Source organism: Ranitomeya variabilis, chromosome 2 (genome assembly GCF_051348905.1).
Source record: "Ranitomeya variabilis isolate aRanVar5 chromosome 2, aRanVar5.hap1, whole genome shotgun sequence".
NCBI classification, from domain to species: Eukaryota; Metazoa; Chordata; class Amphibia; order Anura; family Dendrobatidae; genus Ranitomeya; species Ranitomeya variabilis.
In genome coordinates, this window is record NC_135233.1 from 173,451,175 (window position 1) to 173,472,948 (window position 21,774).

The 21,774-nt window shown below is 41.0% G+C and overlaps 2 protein-coding genes across 3 annotated transcripts in view; both read left to right on the forward strand.

Moving 5' to 3' along the window:
• Positions 1–21,774, forward strand: part of LOC143804781 (pecanex-like protein 2) — a 1,087,275-nt gene that overhangs the window by 837,953 nt on the left and 227,548 nt on the right. The window lies entirely within an intron of this gene.
• LOC143804780 (uncharacterized) lies at positions 11,610–19,167 on the forward strand. The gene is made up of 2 exons (XM_077283211.1): positions 11,610–11,842; positions 17,054–19,167. The coding sequence occupies exon 2, from the start codon at positions 17,436–17,438 to the stop codon at positions 18,426–18,428; it is 993 nt and encodes a 330-aa protein (XP_077139326.1). The 5' UTR covers positions 11,610–11,842; positions 17,054–17,435; the 3' UTR covers positions 18,429–19,167.

Below are 21,774 nucleotides of genomic sequence, written 5' to 3' on the forward strand. Positions count from 1 at the left end.
ATAATTTTAAAATACTGAATGCCTAGAAGGACCTGAAAATTACGTCACGGCTTGCTGTGATTGGTCGCGTCGCGGCCACATGGGCGGCACGTGACCAATCAGAAGCCGTGACGTCACGGAAGGAAGGAAAAGCGCGCATTTTAAGCAAAGAAGGCTCCCGGTTCCCTCGGTGAGGTCCAGGCGGCGTCGGAGAGGTGAGTATAGCAATATTTTTTATTTTAATTCTTTATTTTACACATTAATATGGTTCCCAGGGCCTGAAGGAGAGTTTCCTCTCCTTCAGACCCTGGGAACCATCAGGAATACCGTCCGATACATGAGTCCCATTGACTTGTATTGGTATCGGGTATCGGTATCGGATTAGATCCGATACTTTGCCGGTATCGGCCGATACTTTCCGATACCGATACTTTCAAGTATCGGACGGTATCGCTCAACACTAATAGTGAGATACTCATAATGATCATCGTGGGTGTTGAAGGCCGTCTTCCACTCATCTCCATGGCGAATTTGAGCCAAGTTGTATGCCCCTCGTAGGTCAAGCTTCGTTAAAATTCTGGAACCCTTCAGGCAATCAAACAGCTCGGAGATCATGGGTAGGGGGTACTTATTTTTTACCGTGATTTGGTTAAAGCCCCTGTAGTCAATTCAGGTTTGCAGAGAGCCTTCCTTCTTCACAAAGAAAAACCCAGATCCGGCCGGAGATGAGGATTTCCAGATCAATCCGCTAGCGAGGTTCTCTTCTATATACTCATATATATTGCGAGTCTCGGCCTGGGGCAGGGGTAGATTCGGCCTTGTGGAGGTGAGGTACCTAGAAAAAGGTCAGTTGGACAGTCATATGGCCTATGAGGTAGCAAGGTCTCAGCTTCCTTCTTGTCGAAAATGTCCGCATACGTCCAATATGCCACGGGCAGGACGAATGGGAGCAAGGCACATTATGACATCCTGAGCCCCAACAGAGTACTTCTCCAGACCTCCAGTCCAGAACAGGTTCATGTTTTTGCAGCCACGGGAGACCTAGAAGTAGAGGATAAGAGAGACCAGACAGCACATGAAGAGAAATCTCCGAGTGCAGCATCCCAACCTGAAGATCCATGGGCTCCGTGATGAACTGGATGGTCTCGGGAAGAGGCTTTCCATCCACTGAAGAAATCACCAATGGATCCGGAAGACGTAGGATCGAAATCTTATACCGCTCGACCACAGCCTGTTGAACAAAGTTACCCGCGAAGCCGGAGTCCAGGTGGGAAAGCTATTGCTAGGCTGTTTTGGTGGCCCTCCATGAACTCTGATATCATTGTGTTTGTGTCTGCTTGTGATACCTGTGCCTGTGCTAAGAGCTCCCATAACCGGCCGGCCGGGGAATTGATGCCATTGCCAATTCCAGATAGACCTTGGACTCATTTGTCCATGGTTTTTATCACTGATCTCCCTCCTTCCAATGGCAAAACTGTAATCTGGGTAGTGGTTGACAGATTCAGTAAGCAAGTGCATTTTGTACCTCTAGCAGGATTGCCTAATGCTGAGACGCTATCTAGATTGTTTGTTGAGCACGTTGTATGGCTGCATGGAGTGCCTTTCAGTGTGGTTTCTGAAAGAGGGGTACAATTTGTGTCAAAATTTTGGAGGGCATTTTGTAAAAGATTGGGTATTTGTTTGACCTTCTCCTCTGCTTACCATCTTGAGACCAACGGGCAGACGGAGAGGACCAATCAGTCACTTCAACAGATTTTGAGGTGTCTTGCTACGTCTCAGCAGGATGATTGGTGTTCTTCGTTGCCTGTGGCTGAATTTGCATTCAATAATTGGATTAACCAGTCCACGGGCACCTCTCCATTCTTCTGTAACTACGGTTTTCACCCCCATTTTGGTGAATTTTCTAGGCTGGATTCAGGATGTCCAGGGGCTGATATGGCAGTACGACGGTTGGGGGAGGTGTGTAGGGAGGTCCAGAAGAACATTGGGAAGGCTCAGGGCAAACATAAACTTTTTGCTGATAAGCGACGGTCTGTAGGACCTATATTCCTGGTAGGAGATAAAGTGTGGTTGTCTACCAAGAACATTCGTCTAAAGATTCCTTCTGCTAAGCTTGGTCCCATGTTTATTGGTCCTTACGAGATCATTGAGGTGGTCAATCCAGTTGCCTTTCTTCTACGCCTTCCTCAGTCGCTTCGGATCCCCAATGTGTTTCATAAATCCCTTCTTAAGTCCTTTGTACCATCTTCCGCTGAGCCTCCATCCCCTCCACCTCCTGTCTCTGTGGATGGTCAGACCGAGTTTGAAGTAGAACGGATCGTGGATTCTCGCATGGTCCGTAGTTCTCTTCAGTATTTGGTCCATTGGAGGGGTTATGGTCCTGAGGATCGATCTTGGGTCCCGGCGCGATCTGTCCATGCTGATCGATTGGTCCGGGCATTTCATGCACGTTATCCTGGGAAACCTGGGGGTCCGGTGGCCCCCCTTGAGAGGAGGGTACTGTCATGATCCGTTCCAGGGTTTATTAGTGTCTGCCCTTTTTTCTGGATGGATCATGTCAAGGGTTAACTTTGCTCTGCCTCTTTCTGGGTTCAGGTTTGCTATTTAGCTCCCATGAATCTTGCTGGCAGTGTCAGCTATAGTTCTGCCTTCGGCGTGTTTACCTGACCCTGCAGGTAGCTCTTGATTTGCCCTGCTGTGAACCCTGACTTGTCCTGTGTCTGTTAACCCCTTTGTCTGCCCTTTTCCCAGTATTTCTCTGTCTGTTTGTCTGCTTGATTCTCCGGTTCTGATCTCCTGGCTTGGTAAATTACTTCGTTGCTGTTTGTCCCTGTTGTACCGTATATTGCCCGTTCTGGTTTACTGATCTCTGGCTACGTCCTGACCATCCGTCTGTCTAATCCCATTATACTGTCGTGCTATCTCGTGCTTTTTTGAGTCGGCTTGTCTGACCACTCTCTCGCCACTTGGTGATGTCTGTTCTGCTGTCCTGTGTGTGCAGTCTCACTTTCCTCTCAAGCTCCCCCTGGTGGAGGTTGCGCTGTACTGCACTGCAGCAGCCTGACAATGGATACCGCTGAACAGAGCCCAGACAAAGTCCAGAGTAACTTTGCTCCCTCATTATAGTGAGTGGATCCCTCGGGGGGTTTATCTGTCACGTTATTCAGAGATTCAGATGGAAACCCTAAAGTAAGTGCTCAGAGTAGAGTGCCAGATAAGTGTGATCCCAATTGTCATTTAAAATGTTCCCAATAAAACTCAATCCACATAAAAAGCAAAACCCCACTCTGGTCTGTCATCTGTTAACGGGACTTCAATGTTACTGGTAGTACAAAGGAAAAGCTAAATGGCTCCTCACCCCTCAAAAGAAATTCAGCAAATTCTCCGCTCCCAGATCCAAATGCCCCCCTTTTTTCTGAGCCCCAGTGTACCTAAACCACATTTAGCACTCACATGTTTAGGATTTCTGTAGTAATGAGAGCCCACCTAATTTACACGTGTGTGTCTCCAGAAGCATGAGTTGGGCATAATGTACTGATGACTGCTACGTACTGGTCCCTACAGCGTACTGGTCACTACAACAGCAGTTTGCAATTTTCACTCAGCAACATCCAGTGCTGCTTGTTTCTGGAAAACACCAATGGAGTCAAAATCGTCACTACATCTGTAGATAAATTCCCAAAGGGTTATAATTTCCAAACTGGGATCACTTGAGGGGAAATGCTGCTTTTCTAGCACTTAGGGGCTTTTTATATGGAGTCCGCACACTAGTCTAGGAAAATCTGCACTCCAGGAGGCAAATACTGCTCTGTCCCTCCCAAGTCCCTCCTTTTGGCAAAGTAGTACTGTACATATGGGGTATTTCTACATTCAGCAGAAATTGTGGGACAAATTTTGGTGCCATTTTACCCATTTCCCAAAGTGTGAAAATGTAAAACTTGGGGCTAACACACAATCTTGGTGGTAAAAATGGAAATTATTTTTTCTTCACTGCAAAATGGTATAAAAGTTTGTGACACCTGTGGTGTCCATATAATCACTGCACACATAGATTAATTCCTTGAGAGGCTTAATTGGTAACATGGGATCACTTATGGGGGGTTCTGCAGTTCTGACACCTCAGGGGCTCTGCCAATGTAACATGGCACCCTCAAACAAGTGCAACAAAATATGCACTTCCCTTCTGAGCTTTGCACTGTACCTCAAAAGTAGTTTTCGACCACATATCGGTGAACTCAGGAGAAATTGCACAACAAACTTTGCTGTCCATTTTCTCCTTTTGCCTTTGTGAAAATACTAAATTTGGAGCTAAAAAAGATTTTTGTTGAAAAAATGTGATTTTTTTTTTATTTTCACGGCTTAACGTTACAAACTTCTGTGAAGCACCTGTGGGTTCAAGGTGCTCATCAAACATCTAGATAAGTTCCCTAAGGGGTCTAGTTTCCAAAATGATGTCACTTGTTGGGGGTTTCCACTGTTTAGGCACATCAGGGACTCTCTAAGCACGACATGGCAACCACTAATTATTCCAGCATATTTTACATTCAAAAAGTCAATGGTACTTCTTCCCTTCAGAGCTCTGCAGTGCACCCAAACAGTAGTGTTCCCCCACATATTGTGTATCGGCTTACTCAGGAGAAATTGCCCACCAAAATGTATGGAGCAATTTCTCGTTACCCTTATGAAAATGCAAAAAAGATTTATCTTGGAAAAATGTTATTTTTTTTATTTTAATGGCTTAACGTTATAAACTTCTGTGAAGCACCTGTGGGTTCAAGGTGCTCAATACTCATCTAGATAAGTTCCCTAAGGGGTCTAGTTTCCAAATTTCCAAAATTTGAATGATTTTTGCTGGCTCTGATTTACACCAATTGTTTGGCCAACAGTTATCTCTCTCAACTTTCACATACACAGGTGCTCTGAGTGCTCCTGCGGCCTCTATAGTAGAGCTGCTGCCATGCTTCTCTGGTAGCTTATCGCTCTAACAACAAAATGATCAGCATTCTAACATCTAACATGGATGTCTGGAAGGTTATCTCCCCCCGACGTCATCATCACTAACCATTGTCTGAGCCCACCAATATTGATGAGTCCATGTGTTTTGGCAAATAAACCTCACTTTTTTTTTCATCTACTTCCCTTGATTCTTTGGCGTATACACTATAGGATACAGTCTGGTTTTCTTAGGAGGATTGCACCCAACAATACAGTGCTATTTTCGTTGTTTTTATGTCTGTATGTATGTTGTGAGGGGATTTATAAAGGTATATTGAACCCACTGGAGTGCATTGTAATCACAGCTACACCTGTGGTTACAATGCAGAATAAAAGAGAGTGTGGATTTGGTCAAGCTATTTGACCAAGTAAGGTTTTAGGAAACCCAACATGGGCTTTTATTTTTGGAGAGATTTGTAAGTTTCGTAGTGGAGCGAAGCTCTTCTTCCACACTGGGTTTTGGGAGTAACCCATGTCCACGATTTACATTTAAAGTTTGAGTTGAGGTTTGAATGTGTCACTGTTTTGTTTGCAAGCTGCAAAGCAGGAGGCTCCATTCAATTTAGGCCATTGAGAGGTTAACACAGAGCCAAGGAAAACAAATCTTTTGACACACCTAAAAGGGATATAGAGGTGCAGTGCTTTTGATATCGACTGTCTGAATGACCCGGCTTTACCAACGTTTACCTTATTTTGAGAGTTTTTGGAAATATAGATGATTGATGTTGAACTCTCTTGGATCACTGCCTCTGTATCGCACTACAATGTGTAAACACACAGATTCATGTAACATTCTTTTTATAAAAAATAACTGCATGTGTGCAAACGATGTCCAATCATGGCGCCTTTCCTTTCCAGTTTAAGATATTTTTTAATCATTATTGCATATTTCCCTGTTGCAACACTGGCACAGATGTCACCTAGCTAATAGTGAGGAATGCCTTTATAGAATGAGCGGGTGGTGAGGTTGTAAGTATGAAAGCTTTTTTTTGGAGAAAAAGCAGTTACAGTACGTCCACTTATAAAAATAGTATATTTTATTTCAGATCCATAAAAAACAATACTGTCAACTCAGATTGGCATCTCTGACATGTTTCCAGCATTGCTGGCCACGCTTAATCATAGAGATCTCTGTGGCAAAGGGCGACCAGCAATGCCGGAAAAGCGACATAGATGTCTGTGTGAGCCGACAGAACTGTTTTTAATGGTTCTTGTCATAGAAATATAAAAAATCTCTGAAGTCACACAAATCCACCCTCCATTTTTCACTCTTACAATTTACAGCAAGGCCGGGTTCACACTAGCGATGAATACGGATGAGTGCTATGCTATAAAACATTGCATAGCACTCGGACCAGTATACCTCTATGGGGCAGCTCACATCACCATTTTTTTGCTCGGCCGTTTTCAGCGTGCAAGTGAAATCGCAGCATGCTGCGATTGTCACCGACACTTGGCCAAGTCTCTGCTCACTTGCACCCATATAAGCCTATGAGTGCGAGTGAGATAACACATATCACTCGGATATCATCTCAGTGATGCGCGATATACTCTAACCCCGGCAAAGGAGGAGATGCAGAAATTCATTTCTCCACCTCCTCCGCAGCTGTACTCCGATCCTCTCTGTGCGAGAGGCTCGGAGCTCAGACGCATGACAATCGGCTCCCGCTCGCAGCAGAGCAAGAACCGAGGGTCATTAGCATATCGCATCGGATACGATGCGCTCATCTGACCCCGGCCTAAGATTAACAGAGGACATGATAGCAAACCCCTCTTCCTCTTCCCCTCTCTCATTTGCAGTAAGGAAATAGGAACTATCAATCTAAAGCTTCCATTACAGTATGTAAAATGTAAGCGATCTTAATGCATGAAGTCATCTTTATGCCCAGGTGGTGCCGGGAACTTTTGTATAATAAAAGTGTATGTTTATACATAACAGACAAATGTTCATCTGAGTATATTATCACTCATTATTTACTTCTACTTTATACGGCGTTCGTTGTGCGGCGTCTGTGTAAGTGGGGTTCTGTGTACATCCAAGTGTGCTATATTTGTATATAGAAGAAAAATCTGCCACTTTTGGGGGTGCTGTGCATTTTTGTCCTTGTAATCGTCAGGCTAGGATGTGCGTTCAGTAGTAGGCATTTGCTATTCTAACTCTATATAATTCGTCGCACTTGTGCAATGGGGTCGACGCTGACCCATTGCCTAGGTAACTACTGCCTATTTACATTGGACAACCTCTTCCTTAATTGTGCAGTAATATGCTGCTTTTTTGTGACTCTTGCCGATGTCTGGGCTTCAGTGATGATGCACTAAGATGAACATCGTCGTATCTCCATTTAACCGCTCGTCTTATCTTGTGCCTCTAACACTGTTTAGTGGGAATATCAGCCTTTAGGTGACTCAATTCACCGCACCTGCGCAATGGAGTCGACGCTGACCCATCAATCTGGTAACCGTCGCTCATGCGCACTTGACCACTGCTCGGCCAGCAGTACAGCGATCTGCCGTCTGCTCCACTCTTGATAGTGTTCAGGCTATTGCGCCTGTGCATTAGATTTGTTGCTGTGTCTGTCTCCATAGCAACCTCTGGTCAGGCACACTAACTACTTCCGGGACTCAATGGGATCTCTATGCTAGTGCCCTGTGCTTTGGCGTGCCTCATGCTGCAGCTGTATTGAATCTCTTAATCTGTAAGTGTATTTATACTCCATTATTATGTTAGTCTATCACACTACTTTTTTTTTTTTTTTTTTTTAACCATTGAAATTTTTATTGAATCAAAAAAGACATACAGAGAGAACATTTCCAACCAGGCCAGGGAAACGAAAGGGAAAGGGTACATAAAAAAAAAAGGGGGAAAGGGGGTATAAATAGCAGAAAATAAGTCAAGAGCCCACGAGGGCACGTCCAGGAGGGCATAATCATGAAGACAACATCAAAGAGGAAACAATTCTAATGGTTATGAGCCAAGGCAATAGGAGATACAAAGGACGACGAGATCCATAAGTCCCACCAAGAAAGAACCTTGTTTTTTTTTGTAAGACAATCAGCAGTAATAGATTCATAACTGAAATTAAGGTTGATTTTGGATATAAGTTCAGTCCTAGTCGGAATAGTAGGACATTTCCAATATTTGGCGATACAAAGTCTAGCTGCTACCAGGATGTTAGAGACTATAGGCTGTAGGGGGGAGGGAGGTCCAGTAAGGAGATACCCAGGACTGCCAAAGGACCATTCAAGACGAAAGGGAGATGAACTACCTCAGCAATAATAGATTCAACCTGGCGCCAGAAAACTTGGATGCGCGGACAGCTCCACCAAACATTGGCATGAGATCCCATGGAATTACAATCCTTCCAGCAAAGAGGAGAGGAAGCATGATGAAATTTAGCCAATCTAACGGGGGTGATATACCATTGGAGCTGAATTTTTTTAAATTGCTGAAGATGCCCAAGGCATGAGGAAAATTTAGAGGGGTGAATCATAGCATTATGCCAGTCATCCAGAGATGCCACGAAGGCTAGGGAAGACTCCCAAGAAACCATGAAGGGAAGCTTGTCCTCTACACCACAAGTCAGTAGCGCTTTATAAAAAATAGAGATGCCGTGAGGTAAAAAGGTGCAAGGTCTAAAAAATCGATGAGCCGGAGATTCTATTAAAGATAATGGTAAACCAAACAATTTGCTGGGCCTCAAAAAGCTACGCACCTGGAGGTAGTGAAAAAAATCTTTGGCGGACAAGCGGTATCGAGTGCTTAAGTCTGCAAATTCAAAGAGACCCTCCGAGCCATATAGATCAGCCACCCACGTTAGCCCACATGCCTTCCAAGAAACGAGGGAGATATTGTCAATCGCGTGCTCCAAAGCAAAGGAGACATAATGATACAAAAATGAGAAGTGAGTGGGGCATAAGGCTGCACAAAGTTTCAAAGCAGTTTTCATTGTTCTAAGGTAATGATCACCCGAGGAGATCTGGAGTAGCTGAAGCTCTAGGAGAAGTTTAAGGGAACGCTTCGGGGCATGGAACGACTTATCACACTACTTTGCCCCTGATGAAGTCACTGAGGTGACGATAAGCGTTGGGTGGGTGAGATGGGAGCTGGTTCCAGACCCTTCAAATTTTCTTTCTTCAGCTAAATGCATAATGTGAGCATGTTTATTAGGTGTCTATTGTGAACCTTATATCTTTGACAAACTGTTTTACTCACCTATATTATTGCAATTATTGCCATAATGTCTCTTTATTGTGGGACATTGACTATTATTCTCTGCATTTAGGAAATCCTTCCTCATAGGCTGCTACAGAGACTGCACTTTGCACTTTCTGTCCATATATTGGGTACCAATTTGTGACTATAAATTGAATCTATCTATTATACTGTGTACCATGTTGCTTATGTTGTAATATTTTGGACAGGATCCACGCTCCCTACCCCCTTTTCCCATATTTTTACTTGGGTATTATCTCTATTTGGTGGTTTTAAATGTTTTTAAATGTATTTTGTGTGGTGAAATGACATTTGGATAAATAAAAATTGTTAATTCTCTCTGTTGATCCCTGCGTATGTGCATGTCTTCATTGTTCTTTTTGGTACTATTTGAAAAATGGACATGCTGCAGGTTGAGCACTTAGATTATTGTTGTTGATGGTGCCCTCTATCTTTATTGTTTTGTTACATGGTCTCCCCAGTATACGCATGTAGGCGTATTGAGGACGTGCGAGTGCATGGCAGTTGCATGCCTGGATGTGATGGTGAGACAAAGTCTGGCATTGTTGTGAATGGTCGGTATGTGTGTCGCAGAGAAAGAAACTCTGCGCTTTCAGATTGAAGCGATGTTGTGTTCTGGGACCTGTAGTCCCACAAGTAATTGTGTAATTCTAAAGGGAGGCTGGCAAGGCTAGTTATGAGAGATGGGTGGGTCAAACTAGCCACACACACACTCCCACCTAGGGGAGTGGTTAAAGGTATATTATGTGACCAGGGTGTGGGTCACATGGTTCCTGCGTTTGGATCTGTTGGTCCAAGTGCAAGGTCCTGGAGGCCTGTGCTGGAAGTCCTGGGAGTAGGATTCCTGAACAGCACATGTGGACCAGGAGCTCCTGAGAGATAACCCCTGATATGGTGAAAGATCTATGTGCTGACATAGGACAGTTGCTGAACTGTGCAGTCACCTGGTGACTGGAGAGACACAGGCATGTCTATTGAGTGCTTTGTAAAAACCATATGTGTTGAAGCAATGGACTATGTGCGCTGGTGATGTACAACCGGGCTTACAGTGCGGTTTATGAGAATTAAATAAACCATATGGACTGTTTTGTGTGCAAAACTGTGCCCCGTCTACTTTAATCTGCTGCCAAAAGAGTATTCCCCTACCCGTTAGTGAGTGAAATCTCACACAGCCCATACACTTAGTGTATGGTCATTCCAAGTATAGGAGACCCGCTCCTTTAAATTGGGAAAAGATTTATAGGGTGACATCCTCCACACCTCTTCAGACACCACCACTAGATCACCATGGTGACCGTGGTCCGTGATGCAACAGCCACTAGAAATTTTTGCAAGGGTCTTTATGATGCCTGTAACAAATTTTTTAACAAATATGTTGATGTGTACCCCCCGGGGGAAAGGTTTGGCAGCCCATACACTTAGTGTATGGGCATTACAAGTGTAGGAGACCCCCTGCTGTAAACTGGGAAAACACTTTTAGTAGGCCATCCTCCGCGTCTCTTACAACACCACCACTAGATCACCAGGGTAATCGTGACCCATGATGCAACAGCCAACTTATTGACTTATTGTGTATTTTTGATGCCCTTTAAAAAAATATTTAGACAGTATGTTGATGTGTACCCCGAGGGGAAAATGTTTGTCAGCCCATACACTTAGTGTATGGGCATTACAAGTATAGGAGACCCGCTCCCGTAAACTGGGAAAACATTTTCAGCAGGCCATCCTCCACATCTCTTCTGTGTAAAATCCAATAATAATATATATAATCACTTACATATGGGTAATTACATGAAATCATATAAAGAACCAAGGGTATAGGGAAAGTGTATGATACAGTTTCTGAAGGTCTTGTCATTGACCATCTGTCCTCTGCATGTCAGAAGCTAGAGGGTGTTTGAGAAGCCCAACCTATATTTGGATGTCTAGCGTTATTTCTAGCCAATAAACAAGTGTAACTAAGATAAGGAATATTCTGGAATCTACTTTTATGGTATAGACCATTGGCATGAAACTGGTTTACCTTATATGGATATTGTGTAGGAGAAAATAGAAACCCATGAAAGCCTATGGGACGGATTTGTATATAAACCGTCTCTTCTCAGCATGTGGGAGAGTCCTCATACCTTGAGCCTCTCTACACGGACGAACACATCATCATGCCACAAGACCATATGTAAGATCTCTGCTTGCTTCCATTTTCTTTTTAACCTAATACTTGAATTTGTGTAATGAACTTATAATTTACTTTTTCTTCATTTTTGTAATCACTTTTTGAATGGACATTAAATGAGTTCTGTTTTATCCAAACAATTCTATTTTTGCTTTTCTTCCCAATCCTCACTAAGATACATTTTTTCTAACATTTTGGCGAGCCAGCCAGGTCTGATTTTTTGTCTTTTCTGTGAGGAATTTCAGCCTTTTCAGGGGGGAGTTTGCTAAAACACCTGTTTTGAGTTGTTAAAAGGCACAGAAATTCTACTATATCGTGTTACAAAAGTCAGACTGAACCTACACACAGAAGTGAGGATACGTGATACAAGTATCATCTACACGGAACTCTGAGGAATCCATAAAGACAGAGGATCTTCCATTGACTATTGGACCAATCCAGGAGGAAAAGAATTTCCATAGGTGAGAGAAATGGAGTTCATCCATGAATTTTCTAAAAAGAGTAATATACAGTTTCAGTTTGATCATAGCCATACAAACGCACAATTATGGTCTAGTCTGTATAGCCAATGTGAAGCAGAGAATCTTAAAATTGATAAGAAGTTTTTTTCTATAAAAAAGTTGCAAAGGAAGCTTCAGAATGTAATGCACATGGTCCGAGTGTACAATAATTTAGTTTTTGATAAAACTGAAACACAGACACAAATATGTACTATTACACAAGACATTGATCATACTGACATACAAGGTGTCACACAAGAAGCTGATGGGGATTACTTTGACTGTCCAAATTGTTTGATATTGTCTGAACATATTGAACAATTGGAAGATCAAATTGATACCAGAACAGAATTATTGTCCAAATTGAGACAAGATATTAAAAAAGCTTCTGTTGTTACACGATCAAAAGACCAAGAAGACAATGCTGCATCATTTATACCTGACACACAAGAATTAGATGAATCAGTAGATTTACATGCAGAAGAATTGCAACGGAAAAAATTCCATGACAGAGCTGCACGCATTAATCTAAAAATACACGATCAGTTAATGAAAATTGCAAAAGACATTCCAAAATTCAATGACAAGATGGATGCCTTTTACAATGCAGACATTTTTGAATCAAACACAGACAAATACAATCTTAATGATGAACAGAAAAACAAGATTTTTAAAGTATGGTTACCCTCACATATGGGAAGAAGGTTACAGACCACACCCAGATTAAATGAGAACCATGAATTGACACATAGTACAAGAGAGGACAGACTTAGGCAATTAAATTCTTACATCACAGGAGAGGCCACTCCGAATGCTGAAATTTTGGAACAATTAAAAACTAATATTAATGAGGATCCATTTGTATTTTTGGTAAAATTTGAGCAGGCCTATAGAATGGTGATGGAAATTGGGCCTAATCAGGAACCAACATCCATGATCAGATTTTTTGTGAAAAAGTTCAAATATTTGGATCCTGCCTCAGAACAAATGGCTAGTACTCAGCCATCATTGCAAGAAGCAACGGTTTTTATCGACAGAGTAAGGAGATCCATGAAGCAAAATCAGGTAAAGGCTAAAATAGCTGTAATTCATGGAAAAGAGGATAGTCAGCTGAAACTTAGACCCACAGTAACATTCAAGAGCAGAGATTACGTAGAACAAAGAGGTAAAAATACTACACAAAGAAACAATATCCATTGTTATTTCTGTGGTATACCTGGACACTTAAAGTGGCAATGCAGAAAATTCTTGAGAGCAGAATCAGAGACAGGTACACAAGGGACAGGTAATCTTGGAAGGGAAAACGGTCTCATGCCAAAATTATCCACCAGACCTTCTGCACCTCCATTACAGTCTAATGCCCCCACTCACACTGACAACAGACAAACGCAGTCACCGTATGCACCATTAATCAGACAGATCCGAGAGATGACAGTTAAGGAGACTGAGTCCAGAAATAGAATGCCGAGTGCTTTCAAGAAGGACACTGGACTTCTCCCTTCTCCTTCATCCTTCTGACAATCACAGACAATTCCAACACCTCATCCACTGGAATTTGTGACTCGAGTTACATTAGATGAATGTGGAAGACCATTTGTCAAGGTAAATCTAGCAGGACAGAATGTTGTATTTCTCATTGATACAGGAGCTCAGTTAAGTGTCACAAATCTTGATCTGAAGCTACAACCAGATTCACCAGTTTGTACAATTGTTGGTTTTAGTGGAAAAGGTGGAACTAGAGCAACCTTAGTTACTGATGTGATATTGGAAATACCTAGTTCTTTCAAAACAGGAATTGACATTTGGTATTGTCGTGACTCTGAAAATATACTTGGCACGGATTTTATGCAGAAATTTGGATGGGTTGTTGATCTAGGAAATCAGGTGATCTGGAAGGATTCTAATGGTTGTAAACCTGTAGTCATTGATCCTAGTGATTATAGCCATGTTGGAAGTATTTGCTTAAAAGATGTTGTGTCAACAGATCATCTGTGGCCTGAAACTGGTGGTGATGAGGTATTGACAGAAATTGTACAGCTTTTTCCTTCTCTTTGGGCTCAGTTCAGGAATGAAGTAGGGACCATGAAAGATGTAATTGTAAATGTCGAGGGGCGTGATCCCCCACCTCAGCGTCAGTATAAATTGCCTCCAGAATCAATTGAGTCTATGTCAAAGATCATACAGGAATTGTTAAAACAAGGTGTCATCCGAAAGGCTAATTCTGTAAGTAACAATCCTTTGTGGTGTGTTTTGAAGTCTGATGGTTCTTATCGGATGATATTGGATCTGCGGATGTTTAATAAACATACTCCCAATGTAGCACCCATTGTTGCAGATACTCATGACATGATGGCAAGGTTGAATGCAAAGGCAAAATACTTTTCTGTACTAGACATCAGTAATGGTTTTTTCAGTATACCTCTTGAAAAGAGTTGTCAGTACAAGTTTGCTTTTACTTTCCTGGATGAGCAATACCTGTTTTGCAGGTTACCTCAGGGAGCTCATTTGTCACCGAGTATATTTCATCAGGCATTGGCAAAGGTATTAGCTAAATTTTCAAGGCCAGACTGTATTTTACAGTATGTGGATGATATTTTGCTATCCACAGAAGATAAGGAGTCACATGTTTCACTTCTGAAAGAGTTGTTTGAGCTGCTGCATGATGCAGGGTTGAAATTGAACACAAAAAAGGTCAAATTGCTGCAGACTGAGGTCAGATTCTTAGGGGTATTGTTGAGCCCAGGTAAAAGACAACCATTGCAGGAACGGATCGATGCAATTGCTTCTTTGCCAGTTCCAACATCACACAAGGCAGTACGACATTTCTTGGGTCTTATAAATTTTTCAAGGGAATTCATTGAGAATTTTGCAGACAAAGCCAGGCCTTTGTATGATCTTTTAAAAAATGAAAACAGTGAGTATTTTGGTCCTTGGGGTGATGAACAACAAACCTCATTTGAACAATTGAAAATGAATTTACAAACTGCACCTGCTTTATCCACAGTAGATCCTACGGCTCCATTTGCTTTGCAAGTGCACACATCAGAGACTTCTGTGTCTGCTGTGCTGCTACAGTTGCAAGGAGAAGAGTGGAGAATTTTGGGCTATTTTTCTAAGCTTCTCTCACCTGTTGAAAGAGGGTTTGAGACATGTGCAAGACACCTGGTAGGTGTGTACTTTGCAGTCAAAGCAACTGAACACATTGTTGGGTTCAACAAAATCACTTTGCAAACTCCTCATTCTACACTAAAACTTCTCTTTGAGAATAATATCCCAGGTGTGTCACATCAGAGATTTGCTCATTGGTTACTGTCATTGTCTCCCAAACAAATTGAGGTAGATTACAAAGCCAAATATGTTCTTCCTCAGTTGATGCAATATGAAGGACAAACTCATGATTGTTTGCAGTCTTTTCAGGATCCATGTCCATCGCTTTTCAGACGGAAGGCAGAGGCAACAGATGAACCAATTTTTGTTGATGGTTCCAGATTTTATGCAGATGGACATTACTATGCAGGATATTCCATTTTTTATCCTAAAAGAGAACAGGTAGTAAAACACAGATTACCAAGTCATTTTTCAGCTCAAAGGGCAGAGCTAGAAGCAGTGAAAATGGTGCTACAGCTGAACGAAGCTGATGATCAGTGTCCCATTGTAATCTACAGTGATAGCTCCTATGTTGTTAGATCACTGACAGATTATTTGCCAGTTTGGGAAAAAAGAGGCTATGTAGATTCTTCAAATAAGACTCTTGTACATAGTGACACACTGAAAACAATTTTCAAAATAGCATCAAAAACCCCTAATGGTTTTGCTATTGTCAAAGTACCAGCCCATAAAAAAACTGATGATGAATTATCTGTAGGAAATGCTACTGCAGATAGGTTAGCCAAAGAGGCAGCCCTTACAGGAGAAGAAGTGTTTCAACCAGAGACTATTGAGCTTTTAGCAGTTCAAAGAACGGACACGCATATCCCTTCTTTTGCGGAAGAACAGGAGAAAGACACATCTCTTGTTGCTTCCTGGGTTGATCCAAAACCTCCCTTTGTTTGTGAAAATGGGGTTTTGTGTCATGACTTAAACGGGGAGTTGCGTCCTGTTGTACCAAAACATCTACAGGCTGAGTTCACAAAATATAATCATGAAAGTTTGGGTCATTTGGGCCAACAGAAATTGTTAGACATTCTCAGAGAGAAATTTTACTGGGAAAAGATGGAAGAGACAGTACAAAGTATTGTCCAATCATGTCTCATTTGTGCCCAAATTAATCCAAGACCAAAAGGACAGAAACCGCCACTACTCCGAACCTGCAGATGGTCCATGGTCTACACTACAAATCGACTACATTGGTCCGTTACCATCAGGTAAAAATGGTCTCAGGTATGCATTAGTTGTGGTAGATGTTTTTTCCAAATGGGTTGAAATTTTACCTGTCAGAAAAGATGATGCTTTGTCTACAGCTAGAGCATTAGTTAATCATGTCTTTTGTACTTGGGGGATCCCAAGAATGATCTCCTCTGATCGAGGAAGTCACTTTACAGGAAAAATCATGCAAGCCGTTTGTACTATTCTAGGGGTACAACAACAGTTCCATGTACCTTACCATCCACAGTCTGCTGGTATTGTGGAAAGGATGAATAGGACAATAAAATCCAGAATTGCCAAAATGCTATTGGACAAAGGCAATACTTGGGTTGATGCCATACCTTTTGTATTGTTGAGTGTGAGAGGAACAACTTCTTCCACAACTCAGTTCACTCCTTTTGAACTAATGACAGGAAGAAAAATGCCATTGATTTTTCCACATGAACCATTTTTGTCTACATCTCAAAAAGATGCTGTTGCAAGGTCCAAATGGTTGCAATTGTTGCAGGAAAATTTGAAAACAATTCTTCCTCATGCTGCATCAAGAATGCAGAGAATGGAGCCACCATATGAGTCTAAATTCAAAAAAGGAGCTCAGGTGATGATCAAAACTTTCAGGAAGAATGGACCTTGGGAAAGTAACTGGGAAGGTCCCTTTGATATCATTGAAACCATGGGACAAGTTATGATTCTTGTGCAACGAGCATCAAACGTGGTTAAAAATACCCGCAGGCAACAAAGAGTGTGGGTACATGTTGATCAATGCAAATTGTATATTGCAAAATAATGATACTGCATTTCTTATAGGAAGAAATGAATTCCAATAAGAGCTGGAATACGGAACACCATGACCTTGATGGAAGGGATTCAACACCAATCCTTCGAGAAAAGACGACAGTTCCCAGGAAAAGTTACTATCTGATGGGAATCGCATTTCTGCTGCTATGTACTATTTCAACTGTGATCTACGCAGAAGACATCTTACATCGTGAAACAGACACTAGTGAAGTGAATGAACCTTTCAGAAGAACTCTACATTCGAGGAAACCAAGAGGATCAAGTTTACAAAACCTTAAAGATGAAGATATACCAGACAATTCAGTAGATATTACTGGAAACATCTGCATGGGTTATGGGGTGAAATGCTGTATTGAGCTACACTTCATACACGACACTGACATAATATTACATGCTACCACAGGACCTAAGGCTGGGTTTATACAGTTACAAGGAGATTCAATGTCAATCACATCTCATTAATATGGAAATGGGAATAGAACAATGGTTTGGGAAAAGAACTCCAACACAAGTTAGAAGTAAGAGGGGAGTGTTGGAAGGAATTTTGGGAGGATTAGGTACAGTAGGAAGTCTAATTAACACTATGGACATACATACACTTAAATCAGATTTGGAAAATATTGGGTATATCGGAGGTAAAGGAGTAAAGATTCAGAAAAGTTTGAATCAAGTTCTTGAGAAAATGGTTTTGACTACTGCTTCTGTATTGGGGTCTTCAGTATCACATCTACAAGATGCTACTCTAGCATTAATAGAAAGTGAACAGGAATCTCAAGTGGCCAAAACATGTCTAGAAATTCAGATTGAATATTCCACCAATCTAAAAATGATTGCACAAGCCTTACAAAGTGGAATTACTCCTTTAGGACTAATGAGAAATTTGCCTACAGAATATAGTTTTGCATTAAATCATACAGATTTGTGGGTAAATAAGTGGTTAGGATGTGACCAGGATATTTGTGTAGGAACATCACTGATTCCAGTGTCGGGAAGAGAAGAAACCCTAGTTCCTATAACTGTTCTGGGAATTCCTGTTAGTCACACACAATTGCTATATTATCAATTACAGTACACAGATTTTGCATTTGACGGAACAAACACTGAACAGTTGGACATTTCTTCATGTTTAAATTTTGTTTCTAAGGTAATGTGTTTACCTGGACAGGATAAAGTCCTTTATCATTCGTGTTTCAATAATCATACCTCATGTCATGCTAGAGTTGAGAATGTACACACGATCCATGACTTGGTGACACCAGTAAGCGCTAATAAGATTTGTTTCCAAGTTATGTCAAAGAAAGAAGTTGTTTCTGCATACTTTTCATCTTGTGTACATGCTGAAAATCTGACAATAGGTTTATATTGTATCGAGGGAAATGTGTAAAACTCTCTCAAAGAAGGAAGGAAGTATTAATATTACGTTAATAGGTTCAAGAAACCTAAAAATCCTTCCAATACAGTTCAATTTGTCCCAAATAAATAATTTTCCTTGGAATATGTGGACAAATGAGATAAAGAAAGACAAGGGTTTGTTAAATTTGTTAACAAAACAATTAAAAGAAGCTGAAATTGTATTCAGACATGAGCAAGGTAATTTAAATGATATTGAACATGAATGGACAAGTATGTCAGGCTCATCTTGGTGGAAAAATTTAGGAAAATCAGTAACTAGTTGGTCACAGTCTTCAACGAAGATGGCAGTAGGAAATGTATTATCTAATCCGATTGTTATTATATTTATTATAGTTTTGCTGTGTATAATATATCAAATAGTTATTATGTGTAAAATTAAGAACATTTATAAAAAGATAAAGACAGAAATGAAAAAGGAAGATGACATTTTAAGAGAAATGCTGAAAAGAAAAATATAATTCTCTAATCTAATTTTAGTTTTCAAAACTCAGGTGACATTCGAGACAGATGTTAATACAAGGTTTTCAGAATAAAGAATGAATGTGATACGAATGGTGAGAGAAAGATTTTAGGGTTAATTATGATATTCTCAAATCATAATCAGGGGGGAATGTAAAATCCAATAATAATATATATAATCACTTACATATGGGTAATTACATGAAATCATATAAAGAACCAAGGGTATAGGGAAAGTGTATGATACAGTTTCTGAAGGTCTTGTCATTGACCATCTGTCCTCTGCATGTCAGAAGCTAGAGGGTGTTTGAGAAGCCCAACCTATATTTGGATGTCTAGCGTTATTTCTAGCCGATAAACAAGTGTAACTAAGATAAGGAATATTCTGGAATCTACTTTTATGGTATAGACCATTGGCATGAAACTGGTTTACCTTATATGGATATTGTGTAGGAGAAAATAGAAACCCATGAAAGCCTATGGGACGGATTTATATATAAACCGTCTCTTCTCAGCATGTGGGAGAGTCCTCATACCTTGAGCCTCTCTACACGGACGAACACATCATCATGCCACAAGACCATATGTAAGATCTCTGCTTGCTTCCATTTTCTTTTTAACCTAATACTTGAATTTGTGTAATGAACTTATAATTTACTTTTTCTTCATTTTTGTAATCACTTTTTGAATGGACATTAAATGAGTTCTGTTTTATCCAAACAATTCTATTTTTGCTTTTCTTCCCAATCCTCACTAAGATACATTTTTTCTAACATTCTGACACCACCACTAGATCACCAGCGTGAACGTTTTTCATGATGCAACAGCCAAATAATGTTTTTCAAGGGTGTTTATGATGCCCGCTCCAAAAATGTTTACACTGTATGTTGAGGTGTGTACCCCAGGGGAAAATGTTTTTCTGCATATACACTTAGTGTATGGGCATTACAAGTATAGGAGACCCTCTCCTTTAAATTGGGAAAACATTTTTTGGAGGTCATACTCCACGTCTCTTCAGACACCACCACTAAAACACGAGGGTGACCATGTTCCGTGATGCAACAGCCACTATACTTTTTTGCAAGGGTGTTTATGATGGCCGTAAAAAAATATTTACACAGTAGGTTGATGTGTATCCCCCCAGGGAAAAATGTTTTTCACCCCATACACTTAGTGTATGGGCATTTCAAGTATAGGATACCTGCTCTTTTAAAGTGGGAAAACATTATTCGGAGACCATCCTCCACATTTCTTCCTTGGGGGATTGGAGTGTGCAAATTTTGGGCATACCTTGTATTCACTTCATGGGCAAACGTTAGGTGACTTCAAAAAATCAGAATAATTGGAACTTTAGTTTCATGTAGCCATCTAGAACGTGGGTTCAAAGGCTTATTGAGATGCATGTAACTTTGGTGCAGGGCAGGCCTTGCATTCAATGCATAAGCAAACAGTATGGGAGTACCAAATTAATAATATGAACTTGGTTTTCATGTGGCCATCCAGTACTTCGGTTCAAAAGCTTATTGGAGTGCGTTTAACTTTAACTTTGGCGCAGGGCAGGCCTTGCCTTCAATGCATAAGCAAACAGTATGGGAGTACCAAATGAATACTGGGAACTTTGGTTGCATGTGGCCATCCAGTACCTCTGTTCAAAGGCTTATTGGGGTGTGTGTAACTTTGGTGCAAGGTAGGCCTTGCATTCAATTCATAAGCAAACAGTATGGGAATACCAAATTAATAATGTGAAGTAGGTTTTCCTGTGGCCATCCAGTACGTGTGTTCAAAGGCTTATTGGGGTGCATCTAACTTTGGTGCAAGGCAGGCCTTGCATTCAATTCATAAGCAAACAGTATGGGAGTACCAAATGAATTCTTTGAACTTTGGTTGCATGTGGTCATTCATGACGTCTGTTGAATGGTTTGTTGGGGTGCGTCCAAATTTTGGGCAGCCCTGCCACTCACTGCATACGCAATAACAGTATAAGGGACCCAATGTTTAATAATGGGAGCAACAAAGCATAGCCAACTGATGGCTCTCTAAGAATAATGAAGGCCGACTGCTGGCCCTATAAAAATAGACTTTGTGACTTTCAGAGTCCCTTCTCATAAATGAAACAGGATGTGTCTGATGATGTGTCACACACCACATGACCAAATAAGGTTTTAAACTGTTAAAATTACATTTCCCAGTGAATGCATTTGTCTCGGTTGAAAGCAATGGTAAAGTTGAAAAACGCATCAAAAACGATACGTGTGAACATAGCCCAAGTGTTGGAGGAACATTTTTGTTTTGGGTTTGTTGTTTTGCCTTATATAAAAGTCATTACCCTAGAAAGGATGTTCTTTACCATATTTCCCAGGAAAATCTATTTGGGTTTCGTTTTTGTATGTTTTATTGTGCGCCTATATAAATGGCGTAAGACTCTGACAACATTGTTCACAGCTGTAACCTGGGAGTCGGAAATGCTTCCAGGGTTCTTCACCATGATGTTCCCATGTCATTTGAGCACTGTTTCCATCATTTTCAGATGTTTTTAGACCTTAAAAGGACACCCGGGAAGGGGTCACTAGAAATACTGGGTTTTCCCATAGATTTACTTTGGCTCCTTGCTCGGGTCGAGCACCCGAGCATTCCAATTTGCTCGACCCGAGCAATGAGAACCCAAGCATTTTAGTGCTCGCTCATCACTAGAAAGAAGATGATCATTAAATAATTTCTGGGCTGCTTCTAATTCCTGTCCAGTACCAACTGATGGTTATAAATTATTTTGACCTTCAGCTTGTTGTACACCATTTTGGAGAGTTTGTGGGAATTTGTTATTTTTAGCTTTGTATGTAAAAATATCTCTTATAAATATT

What these genes read in the sequence shown, in the direction of transcription:
- LOC143804780 (XM_077283211.1), top strand. Translation starts at nt 17,436, where the DNA reads ATGCTACCACAGGACCTAAGGCTGGGTTTATACAGTTACAAGGAGATT.